Raw genomic sequence first — 12,914 nt, forward strand, 5'->3', positions numbered from 1 at the left:
AGTCTGGATTCCTGTAACCTCCTTAACTCATGCAAGCACCACAATAAACTACTGAACTGCAGCAAGAAAGCCTTCAAGACAGAATCCACAGAAAACATCTCCAATATATGCTTCCTTGGCAAACAAGGAACAATGTGTAGAACTACGAATGTCATGAAACTTTCATATCTTTTGTTTAGGCTACTGTAGTTACAAAGCAGCACACCCTCACTGCCCTTTTAAATATAATCATGACTCAGAAAAAACTATGGACCTGAGTAAGGCCTGTTACAGACAGCCAAAATAAAGCTGCTTCGAGTCATAGTGGAGATATGGTGTTTCAATGATGCATGCGTCCTAAGAGTCCAGAAGCCACACCAAAGCCATGCTCCAGTCCTTAGGGCTGGAGTGTGGCTTTGGTGCGACTTCTGGACTCTTAGGACACATGCATCATTGAAACACCATACCTCCACTGTGACTCGAAGCAGCTTTATTTTGGCTGTCAGTTTGACAAACAGAAGCTAGAGCATGCCAGGACAAAATGACATAGTTTTCTTTTCCTTTGGCTGTAAATTTCATGTCTTTGTTTTATAATGTCTACTGTTTCTGGTATGTCTTTGTTTTACAAAAGAAAAGAAAAGAAAAGAAAAGAAAAGAAAAGAATGAATTTGGATACACACGCACACATGCGCATGGTTTCTCCTAGTCATTAAAAGCCACTAGGGTCAGAAGTCTCCATCTAGACTTTGCATGCAGAACTCAGAGTATTCCAAAAGGAAACAGAACCCAAGTTCAAGTTTGCACAAAATTATCATGGCACAACAATTTGGTAATATCCTTTTTATTTTCAATACCTTCCTCTCAGTAATGCAAGGTTTTAAAAAAGAGTTAACAGTATTAGGGAGGAAGTGGGTTTCACCATGAGTTTATCATCAACTGACCAGGGAAGAAGCTCAAGTTCCACCAAGTTTATTTTACTGATCAGGGAGGCTGAAGTAGAACTACTTTATACACTTTGAAGTACCACACAGTGCAGGATTCAAGGAAACTTAAAAACGTTTTCCTACCCTAATTTCCCCATCACTGACTTTCACTCTCACAGTGGCAGGGTGAGGCACCCTTCCATAATTCATGAAAGAAAATCCCAGTGCTCCATTATGCAATTTACCGAATGAACTCTCACTCTGACAAAACCTAATTAAGAACCTCATTTGGAATAGCAAAGCATTTGCATTTTAATCTCTCGCTAGTTTTCCTGTTCTCATTATATTATCTGTTATAACTCATACATTCCAAACCCTATATCATTTACATCTCAAGTTTAAGAGCTCCCATTTCCTTATTTAGCCTCAGCAACACCCTCACAGCTTTCCTTCTCCCTCTCTCTCCCCTCCCCATTCTGCAAAGTTAAAGAGTTGGTCTAAACTTACCTCTGTGTATATAGTTATTGTGCCCATGTGTGCCAATTTGGCGTAGTTGTTCATCTCTTGCTCTGTCTTGTAACAAAACAGTATTGTTTTATCTAAACCCTGGCCTGTTGCCAGTTGCTAATTTTCACTGGTATAAAGAAAAGGGCATTTTCTAGTGGTGCCACGTTACTCTACGCCTGAGATCACGGATGCATACGTCAGACAGTTACAAGTCTTCACATACATACATTTTCATATGTGACCGAAGACACACATTTGTCAATGTGTAAATACATTGATTATGGCATAGGCAATAGGATATTATTTGTGCAGTCACTGAAGGATGTTATGCACTACACAATACACAACATCATGGTAAATACACTGATGCAATTAGCTTTTGAAGAAAGGCTTTTCTACACTAAAACTATCAATAAGCCAAACTCAGGCGAGTTACAAACGGCCCTCAAGGGGCAGTTTTCCCGCCGTCGCCATTCGCTGCGTAGGGAAACCCCAGCGGCCAGACCGCGAGGCTTCCCCGCGCAGCGAAAAAGGAGCGCCGAAATGGCACTCCTTTTCGAAACGCGGAAGTGGCGCCGCGTCACTTCCGCCGCGACATGTCTGGACGCACAGCGTCCAAGACGTCAAAATGGCGGTGCCCATGTGGATGGGCGCCGCCATTTACGACGCACTCCGCGCGTACTGGAAGGAAGGGCCGTGAGGAAGGTAAGAACCTTCCTAACCCTAATACGGCCCTTCCTAAACCTAGTACGCGCAGAGCACATACTTTATGGTGGTTTGTAACCCGCCTCAGACTTCATTTTAAAAGGGGAGGGCTGCTGCCATCACTTACCTCTCTGCCCGGTCTAAGTAGCTCTTTAATAGTTGCTGCCGCTCTCTGTCATGCGTCAAGCTCAGACTTTCAGGCCGTTTTAATTCATCCACATCCCTGCAAGTACACACATTCAGTGGGAGGTGTTATTGATCCAATGAAGATGTATGAAAAAAACATAAATGTTACAGCTCTACAAAATAAACCCCAGGCGGCCATTCATTCATTCATTCATTCATTCACTTTATCATCCCACCTTCCTTCCAAATTGGGTTACAACAAAATACAACTAAAAACCTGATGATACAAAAACTAAAGAACAATTAAATAAGCTATGATTTTAAAACAACCACTAATTTAAAACTGTATAAAATCGTTTTAATAACATAACAATAAGAAAAACCGTTAATGTATAAATAACACAAAAATTGTTTTAAAACATAACAATAATGACAAAAAAAATCATTAAACTCAAAAATTCATGTGTGGGGGCTCAGCCTGCTTCTATATTCAAAATACAACATCAACTGTTACAGTCAGTGACATTTTAAAAGATGGACAAATATGGGATCCTTCCTCTGACACTGGAACTTCACAGTGAGGAAATGATCACTAATGATCCTTAATGTGCTGAGAGAAGGGCATGGAATGAGAGAAACAAATGGCAGGGTCACTTTTTGTTTTAAAAGTTCACTTGGACATGGAATGCAAGTTTCAAAGCTGACATTTAAATTTCCAAACTGCACTTAAAAAACAACAACAACTGCTACTGGGAAGAATCTCTGCTAGGTCAGCATTCTAGGTCAGCATTTTCTGAAGATGCCAGCCATAGATGCAGGTGAAACAACAGGAATAAACTCTTCTAGACCATGGCCACATAGCCCCCAAAACCTACACAAAATTAATCTCTGCTAGATCTACAAACTATGGCCTGTTACAGACTGCCAAAATAAAGCTGCTTCAGGTATCTTTGGAGGTTTGCTATTTAAATGATGCATGGGTCCTAAGAGTCCGGAGGTCGTGCCAAAGCCACACTCCATTCCTAAGCACTGGAGTGCAGCTTCTGGATTCTTAGGATGCATGCATCATTTAAATAGCATACCTCCAAAGAGACCCGAAGCAGCTTTATTTTGGCAGTCTGTAACAGGCCAAAAGCTTCTGTTTAAGACAAAGTGAAGAAGTCCATGCATCAAAGCTATCGGATCAACTTCTTTACCACTAACAAGGAGCTTCCTAGAATACCACTTCCTTGGAGCTCCATTTCAGGTGAGCACTAGGAAGCTTCAGGGTCAGACTAATAAAAGTTTAAATCTTTCACGCAAGCATGTACTGGAAAGACTGCATCTTGGAAATGTATGTATAATCATGACTCAGAAAAAACTATGGACCTGAGTAAGGCCTGTTACAGACAGCCAAAATAAAGCTGCTTCGAGTCATAGTGGAGATATGGTATGCAAACAAGCAGATCATGGGGGGGGGGACGGGGGGACAGAGTACGCAAGCATCCAAAGAAACAATGACAACCTGTAAAAAAATACTATCAGCTTCTCATGTAGCAAAGATCATACAGGTTGAGTCTGTCTTATCTGGAAAACCAAAATCCAAAAAATTCCAAAAACCAAAACCTTTTTCATGCACAGCTGAGATAGTGCCAGTTTTCCTTTCTGATGGTTCAGTGTATACAAACTTTACTTTATACACAAAATTATTTAAAATATTGTATAGAATTTTATCTTCAGGCTATGTGCATAAGGCGCAGATGAAACATAAATGAACTTTGTGTTTAGACTTGGGTCCCATCTCCAAGGTATCTCGTTATGTACGTACAGTATATGTAAATACAGGCATTCAAAAACAACAACAAAACCCCAAAACACTTCTTGCCCCAAGAATTGCAGACAAGAGAGACTCAATATAGACATGATCAGATTTGCCACTAGTGCTGCAATTCTCCCTTTCTTGCCCCCCATCCACCATATCCATATGCATATCCTAGGGAAACTTAAGCCTGGTGTGAATTATATCATGTACTGTGTAGCTTTAAAAAAGCTTCTTAAATTGGCGTGAGTTTCAGCAGATCTATTTTTGTACTGATAGCCACCACAGATTTTATTAGCATAAGCTAATTCTAGACAGCCTCCCATTCTTATGCCTTTTTCTAATTTAAACTTCTCAGATCCTGGAGTGAGGATCATCATTATTATGCCCATTTTTGGTTAGGTAATTAAAATCCTACAATCAGTGTTCAAATTCTTTAGAAGTGCATTTACTTTACTTTAATAGTCCCTGCACTGTACAGATCAGGTATTAAACTCGAGATGGGTGGGGTGGGGAGAAACCCCTCTTTTAAAGACTTGAATTTCAGGAAATGTTATTCTATAGCATTCCATGATGAATAACTATCTAGCAAGTCACTTTTTCTGTTCCAACAAAGTTGGTTGGTTACTAAAGCTCTTTATAAAAAGAAATGTTGCATATACTGTACTTTTGTATAAGACAGTGATTCTCAAAGTGTGGGGTGAGATGCTGGGGTGGGAGAGTTGCTGAAGGAGGATGCAAGACTTGGAGGCCCTGATCCTTCCTCCTTGTCCTCTGCTTTCCAAGCATTTTTCCAGCCTGGAGGGGAAAAGAAAGGCAGGGAGAGTGCTTGGAGCAGCTGCCTCTGCCTGAGGGTGGTGGAGAGAAGGAGGAGAGTGGGGAAGCTCACTGGATCATGGCCTCTGGTAGGACCCATCCTGAGCTGCCATTTCTTCTTCTCTCCCCCCCCCCCCCCCCGTCCTATTTACTGTCTTGACTATCAGGAAGAGACACTGCTGCAACCTCAATCAGTATACCTATTTAGTCCAGTGCACACTAGGCACACAAAGTCAGCATCTATGATGGCCGCCAGTGGTGGAGAAGCTGGCAATGCTTCTTGCTTGGGGCTACTGCTGTCACCTCCTTCTGGCTTGTCCCCCTTGGAGACAGAGGAGAAGCAACATTGGTGGCTCCACTCCCAAACAAATGGCACATCAGATCAGCTTCTTGCAAACTGCTGGAACAGAGCATGTGACTGGGCTCACCACTGCCCTATGTCACAACCTCCAGAGGCTCCCCCTGACAGTGATCACCCAGGGACTACAGCAACTGCACAGCCCACTCTTAAAGTGGGCTGTTGCTGCTGCCCCAAATGAGCCGCCAGCAAGGAACGCTTTTTGCACAACTTTTTCTGGTGGCCCTGCACCTTAGACCATCTCTTAGCTGCAATTAGAAGATCAGGATCTACCCACTGACTTGCAGGTTCCTTTTCTTCTGTAAATTAACCAATCCTCCTGCAAATATACCATGGTTCAAGAACAGCATTCATGTATTGAGAACAAACATGATAATAGTAACATACATACACAGGATTTGTGACCCCTTTTGGGGGTTGAACAATCTTTACACAGGGTCGCCTAAGACATCAGAAAAGATATATTTCCAATGGTCTTAGGAACCAAGACACCGCAATTTTATGGCTGTGGGTCACCACAACATGAGGAACTGTATTAAAGGGTTGCAGCATTAGATTGAGAACCACTGTTCTATACTAAAATTGGAATAATATTAAGATCACTAACTCAGAAAACATACTCCATTCTCTGCAGCATGACATCCTGGAGATTGCTAGAACTCTGGACACATGAAACAAAACTACTTACTTGTTATGGTGCAAGTATCTTCTTGTATCTTCTGATCTATGGCATTCTCGGATTGGTACCAGCTTCACTGGGGAGCCCTTAGCAAAAGAAGAAATGGGATACAAAAATAATCAACATTTTCAGTACTCTGACTGGTCTAACACCAGTACTCTTTTCCAAATTAAGTTTGGCATTCCCAACAAGTCCTATTGGTCTTTAAAATGTATGCAACAAAATAAATTTCCCAAAAATAATTGAAGCAGGCAACGAGCTGAACTTGCAGAGTATATTATTAAAATAAAAAGACCACCTGGTGTTTTAAGAAAGCAGTGCCTACAGCTCAAGGTAAAGCTGCATAAGTTACACTTGCACAAGGTGTGAAGTCAGCTGGGGAGCTCTTCTCTGTGTCCCACAGGTAAGGTCAACATATTGTGAGGACACAGAAAATGGCCTTCTGAGCTGTGGCACCCAAGGTGTGGGACTCACTCCCCAGCAGGCCTGAATGCCACCAAATAAATGGCTTCATTTAGGTGCCAAGTAAAGAAGCTGCTTTTTATCAAAACCTTGGGGGCCTGGCCTAAGTGATCCATGCATTGGTTTTAAACTGTTTTAACTTTTCTACCTATTTAACTTGTCAATGTGTTTTAATATATTTTTTGTTTATTTAAATTACAGTGGGCCCTCGGTATCCGCTGGGGTTTGGTTCCAGGACCCCACATGGATACTAAAATCTCAGGATGCTCAAGTCCCATTAAATATAATGGATAGTAAAATGGTGTCCCTTATATAAAAATATGTGGATATGGAGGGCCAAGTATATTTTGATTGTTTAAACTGATTATATTTTTACTTATAAATTGTCCTGAAATCTTGTCACACAGGATAAGTATATTATTTAATAATGAGAGCCAGCATCATGTAGTGGATTGAGAATTGGACTAGGATTCTGGAGACCAGGGTTTGAATCCTGGCTTAGCTGTGTAAACCCACTGGGTGACCTTGGGCAAGTCACACTCTCTCAGCCTCAGAGAATGGCAATGGCAAACAACTTCTGAAGAAACCTGCCAAGAAAACCCCATGATAGGTTCGCCTTAGGGGTAGCCATAAGTTGAAAATGACTTGAAGGCAGACAACAACAACAACAACAACAAATAAAAATATATAGTCTAAAGCGCATCTGAATACAGAAGTATATGTTGAAAGGAATGGTGCACTTTTTTGGCCTGAAGATCACACCTTATGGCAGCTGGGAGGGGGCAGGAGTTACACATGTACATAAAAATAAAAATGTTAACAAGCTGAGGGCCCCTGTAAACAATCTTAGGGGGCCACAAGTGGCCCATGGCCAACTTTCCCCACCCTTCTGCTGCAGTAATGAGGCTCATTAATATTAACTGAAAAATTAGAAAAGAGAACAAAAGTTCAACTGCCGCCAGAAGAATTTACCAGGTTTAGTCAGCCCCTGTGAGACAAAACAATTAGCCATGGGCCTTCACACCAGGGTCATAAGCCAGGTTGTCCACATTAAGCCTGCAGCCATGGCTTATGTTATGCTTGCACAAGAACCATGTGCTTTTCTTGAACCATGGCCAAGAAAGTTTACCTAATTTTTGACTTGCAGGATTAATCTGTCCAGGGCCAGAGCTTAGCTCAGTGTGGTAAACTATGATTTTACTCTGTATTAAAGCTTTTAACCACAGTTAGCGTATCCCTAACCACAGTTGCATGTTAGCTTCTATTGAATCTTAAGGGGAAGGGATTTCATAACGAAAGCATCATCACTGAGATAAACTGCTGTTCAAGTTTTCCTATGACTCTTTGGGCAGGCTATTTGCCATAACTGATTGAGTTTTTCTTAGGTAGTACACTTAAAAATGCAACTGCAACTAAAAATGATTTCATTTCATAAATATTCTATATCTGATTTTAATAAGGTGTCATCTTGGTAAGTAAACCTGTTAGGTTTTTTTTAAGGAGAACTTTGTCTAAACTGCCCATGGGTCTTCCCTTAAAGTTTGCCTTGAGCAGCAATGCCACTCTCTTGAGTCATTACTAGGCTTGCAGAACTAATATATGGCTAAAGGAAATCTGAGCCACTGCAATTTGAAGAATGGTAATTGGGGGAAATATAAAGGACCTTTTTAGCCAGCCACTGAAGAAGCTGTAATTAAGTTGGCCCACAGACATGGAGATATCATCCCACAATGCACAAAAGCAGCACATTCAGCCCCAGGGGGAAGCCCTAATGCACTCAACCGGAAGATCATCTGGGTAATTAAGGAGCAAGTCTCACTGTTGCTTAGCCTGAAGAGAATAATGGTGGCTATGTTGGGTCCTGAGTGCGTATGTGGGATATAACGTGGACCAGACTGTGGGGACACTGAAAGGCTCACCAGAGGAGAACAATAAGTCAATGAAAATGAGCTTTAGCCCAGCTCCACACAGTAAGCAATGTATGAAGGCACAGACTGTAACCCAAACACAGGGCACATAGCTTGTTAAGCAAAGCAGATTATCCCATGCAGGCTGCCTGCGCCACATGGGATGCAACCTGCTGTTCCAAGCCTCCTGTTACACTTACACAGAAGAGTTGAGATTGGAGGCCACAGAGGAGCAAACCCATTACAAGAACGTTTCCTGAATTTTATTTTAGGCTTATTAACAGCTCTTCCATTTCCTACAGCACAGACGGTCACAGCAGGGGACAGTTTTCCCCTCAATGTGCTTGCCACAGTTAAAAGGCCGAATCCTAGGTGATGGTTTTCCAGCCTCCCCCCACCACATCAATTAGTTTGAAAGGAGATGCACAAAAGAAGAATCAATATCAAATGGTACAGTGTCATTAAACCCCCTTCTGAAGTTTGCAAATCCCCTTCAAAATCAATCAATTTACCATTAAGCGCAGAGACTTTAAAAAAAATGTATACACACCAATGCTCAGATAGCACTTTAATACTTTATGTAAGTATTTGGAGGCCAGTATGGTGTAGTGGTTTGCATATTGGACTATGTGCCTGAGGTAAAGAATTCTTGCATTACTTATTTTTATAAGGTGCTCTGGATACCTTTTAGAGGGTTGGACATAGATTACTTAAATCAGGGGTAAGGAATTTGTAGGTTGCAGAGGCCTCCCATTTGGGGGGGGGGGGAAATACTTTTTTGTCCCCAATTGCCATCTAGGACAAAACTTTCCCCCCACAACATGAACTGACCCATGACTTCCAGTCACTTCAACAGAGGCTTCTCATGGGCTGAAACAGGCTAGAGAGCCCAAAATGAGGTAATATCCCCTGCCACCATGTAGGGGGGGAGGTCTGCTAGGACATTAGGGACAGCTTTTTCAGGAGTGGAAGAGGGGGGTGGCCCTAAGGTTCTCTGAGGAGGGGCAATACAGACTCATAATCCCTTGAAGTTGGCCACTCTTTCCTTATCATTAAGACTTCTGCTTTCATCATCCCTGACCATTTACCATGCTGGCTGAGACGAAGCCTGAAGGCCAACAACATCTGGAGTAACATGGGCAAGTCTTGCACTCTTGATCTCATGTTTAAACACTAGAAAGGTCTTTGGCACCACAGCAGGACAATGAAAATGTGGTTCTGTTATCTGGACCTAATCTGTTACTGTGAAGCTATGCTGAAATTATCTGAAATCAGGACATAGCCTCTTTTCTCGTCTCTTTCTTGGAAAGGAACACAGTCTGAGCCACAAAGTAATAGGAAATTCTAAAGTAAAAAAGCTGGTGCAATGAAATTAGTTTGGACATCTAAATTGTAACCTTTCAGTTCAAATACCACAGGGCACATTTAAACCAGTACAATTCTTAAAGATACAAGCAGTACATTGTTCAAGCTTATATTCTAAGTATAAACCCCAAAATTGGCTGAATGTCTTTATTTCTTCAAAAGACAGAAAAAGGAGTACTTTATGGACGCTTGACCTTTATTTTTGCCTTCCCTTGGGCATCAGAAATTGTCATGATAGTATACTGGGTGGGGTGGCCTTGTGCTAAAGGGCTAAGAAACCTCTCCCTCCATGAAGCTTAGTGGGATGGGTCTGGATTCACACCAAACATCCAATTGCTAATGACAGAATATCTAATAGAGGTACAAGCACTAAAACAGAGAATGCAAAAAAGATAGTGAGTAAAAGGCAACCATTACAAATGGATCAGAATGGCATGGATTTATGTATGATAAAGTGACAACTGTATAAACTAACATGTTACTGTATATTGTAATCACCATCATCATCATACTGAAATAATAACAGATGACACCATCCTTTTACCATTTTAGCACCTCTGAAAAAAGACACTTTGCTTACTTCTTCTCTGTGTCAAGGTTTTGATAGTTGTGTAACTATGGGTTGCGTAACTCAAAGGTTTTATTTTACTCATGGTTGCCTTAACAAGGAAATCAATTTGTCCCTGAGAACAGGTTTACATTATTGCCCATATCACACAATTGTACAATAGAAACCACACTTCACATTTAATGAAAACAACTGTGTCTATACCTATTTCAAGTACTCCATAATGCACTTCACACAAAAGTGCAAATATTATGAAACAATCCACACTGTCTTCCCCCAACCCATAACTGGCATCAGTTCTTTCCACTGCCTTTATCCAAGCCTAAGGGCTGCATGGACACCAGCACTGAGCGCAGTTTCGTCTTAATCAGGATCTGAGAGGTTATTGCCTAGATCCACTGAGTCAATAGGATCTACACAAATGCAGCCGTACATACAATTCAGCAGTCAATTATGTAAGTTTACTGTAGTTGGGACTAGCAACTGGATTTTGGCCTAAAACTCTGCGTTAAGAGCAAATGCTGGTTACACTGGAGAGGACATAATGATAGTGAAAGCTGGTTATAGAAGGGAAAAAGGAACCTTGTGTGCAAAGCCAGTGGGTTCACATAATCCCTTCACCACTGTTTAAGAATTGGGGACATTATATCTTGAAGAAATCTTAGGTGGCTCTAGGATTAGGGATGCTGATGGATCCAAGCCAAACTGTGCAATACTGAAGACCAACTAAGAAACAACAATGAAGTTGAACCACAGAAAGAAACAAAATATGAGTTTGGTATTTGTGAAACTATCACATGAGAAGCTGGATAGTTATGAGAAAACATAACCAAGGAAAAACATTACCATCAATCAGGGGAGCTATCAAACATACGTCTATAGACCCTAATAATTGCTTTTGCTCTCATTGCTCCCACTAACATTGATTAGTGAATGTCACAACCAATATCAATTAAGGTGTCAAATATAGTACCAAACATAGGAGTCAAATATAGTATCATGAATTCTGCCTATAAGATTACAGGAGTCTTGCCACTTGAATGAATGCCTTGTCTTAGTTCATCCACATGTAGCACTGGAGCTGCTCAGAGAACTATCTGACTCAGTAAAGTTCAAAGCCAACTAATAAAAACACTAGAGAAAAGAAACATTAACACAAAGAACAGTCACACCATGCATACAACAACCAACTGAATAGGAAGCACCACCTCATGAGATATCCTCCGCTGTTCAATGTATGCCATGAACTGTGAGCTGAGGCTGTCTGACTCCATGCACTTGGGCTGTCTCACCTCTTCCTCCTCCTCTTCAGTGACACAGCTGTCAATAAAGTCGATCTGATCCAGATCATGTTCCACTTGACATACACAAAGAAAAAGACCATAATTAGATAAGCAGCAGGGGAGAGAACAACAGAAGTCGAACTGCAGCTGCACCCTCAGTAACTTTAAGTTTTGCTTGCAGGCACTTCAAACAGGTTTCATACTTAAGATCTGGTTATAAAATCTCTTGCCACCTGCCTGGCCTATAGAACCAGAAATCAAAATGTACATATACTCTTCATAGAAAGTGCTGACTGAGAAGATATTCCAATTACTAAATCTTAAGCAATGAGCCACTTCACGGTTTTGAATACATTATAAAGAAAGAAAAATCTCATGGCATTGGGTTTTTATTACCCATTAATGTAACCAGAATTGTCTAGTTAATAATAATAATAATAATAATAATAATAACTTTTATTTGTATACCGTTTTTCCCTAGATCAAAACAAATCACTTCCAAAGAGGACATTATGCTGAAGTGTATCTAGCAACTTAACTTTGGTTCACCTGCCCTGAATTATCAATTAATTATAAGTAACAAAGTCAGTCTGTGAGGACCACTTCTAGTGACATAATTTGCAGTGACAAGTTGGGGGGGGGGGGAAACTCTGCGTATTGCAAAAGGCTGTCTGGAGTCTAAATTTATCTGTGAACTCAGAAACCACTGTACCAATTTCCAGAATTAGTGATTAAGGTGTACACATTAACATGTACAGAGGTATCAAACTAACCAGTACAGATCTGAAAAATGATTTCTGGGAATGGGCTTTGCTTAGTAAGAAAGTTCAGCAAATACTAAAGATGAATCTTGCAGCCAACTTTTTTATAATACATTGGGTTCTTGTTATCCATTGGGGTTTGGTTCCAGACCCCCACGAACACCAAAATCCATGGATGCTCAAGTCCAATAAATCAAGGGTCCGGAAGCTGCACCAAAGCTGCACTCCAGTGCTTAGGAATGGAGTGTGGCTTTGGCGCGACCTCTGGACTCTTAGGACCCATGAATCATTTAAATAGCATGCCTCCAAAGAGACCCGAACCAGCTTTATTTTGGCAGTCTGTAACAGGCCAAGGTTTGCTTTTTGGAATTTATCATTTTAAAAAATATTTTCAAGCTTTGGGTGTGTGAATCCATAAATAAATACTCTGTGGACACAGAGGGCCACCTGTATTACTGTCTGTTACTTGCAAGCAAGTAATGTGAAAGGGAGGAAGAAAAAGCTTTATAATTATAAAAGGGAAAAAATGAGGACATACACACATTTAGAAGCATATTAAAACTAGAACAAGAGACTAAACCACAGAAGAGTTCACTCCCATTGATCTTGCTACTCATTACATTAATTAGGGCATTGTAAATTCATTACTCCTCCTGTAAGTCTAATAAGGTTTTGCC

At 40.9% G+C, this 12,914-nt stretch overlaps 1 protein-coding gene across 6 annotated transcripts in view; it reads right to left on the reverse strand.

Annotated features, from left to right (window-relative positions):
• Positions 1-12,914, reverse strand: part of LRCH3 (leucine rich repeats and calponin homology domain containing 3) — a 114,187-nt gene that overhangs the window by 40,420 nt on the left and 60,853 nt on the right. For all 6 annotated transcript variants that reach the window (XM_089508631.1, XM_089508626.1, XM_089508629.1 and 3 more), the window contains exons 9-11: positions 11,402-11,550; positions 5,901-5,977; positions 2,242-2,337 (exon numbers count right to left, since the gene is read on the reverse strand). In XM_089508631.1, the coding sequence (XP_089364757.1) occupies positions 2,242-2,337; positions 5,901-5,977; positions 11,402-11,550 (322 nt within the window). The remainder of the gene's footprint in view (positions 1-2,241; positions 2,338-5,900; positions 5,978-11,401; positions 11,551-12,914) is intronic.

The sequence above is a fragment of the Sceloporus occidentalis genome, unplaced genomic scaffold (genome assembly GCF_023333645.1).
Source record: "Sceloporus occidentalis isolate IW3139 unplaced genomic scaffold, rSceOcc1.0.p SCAF_2, whole genome shotgun sequence".
Classification (NCBI taxonomy): Eukaryota; Metazoa; Chordata; class Lepidosauria; order Squamata; family Phrynosomatidae; genus Sceloporus; species Sceloporus occidentalis.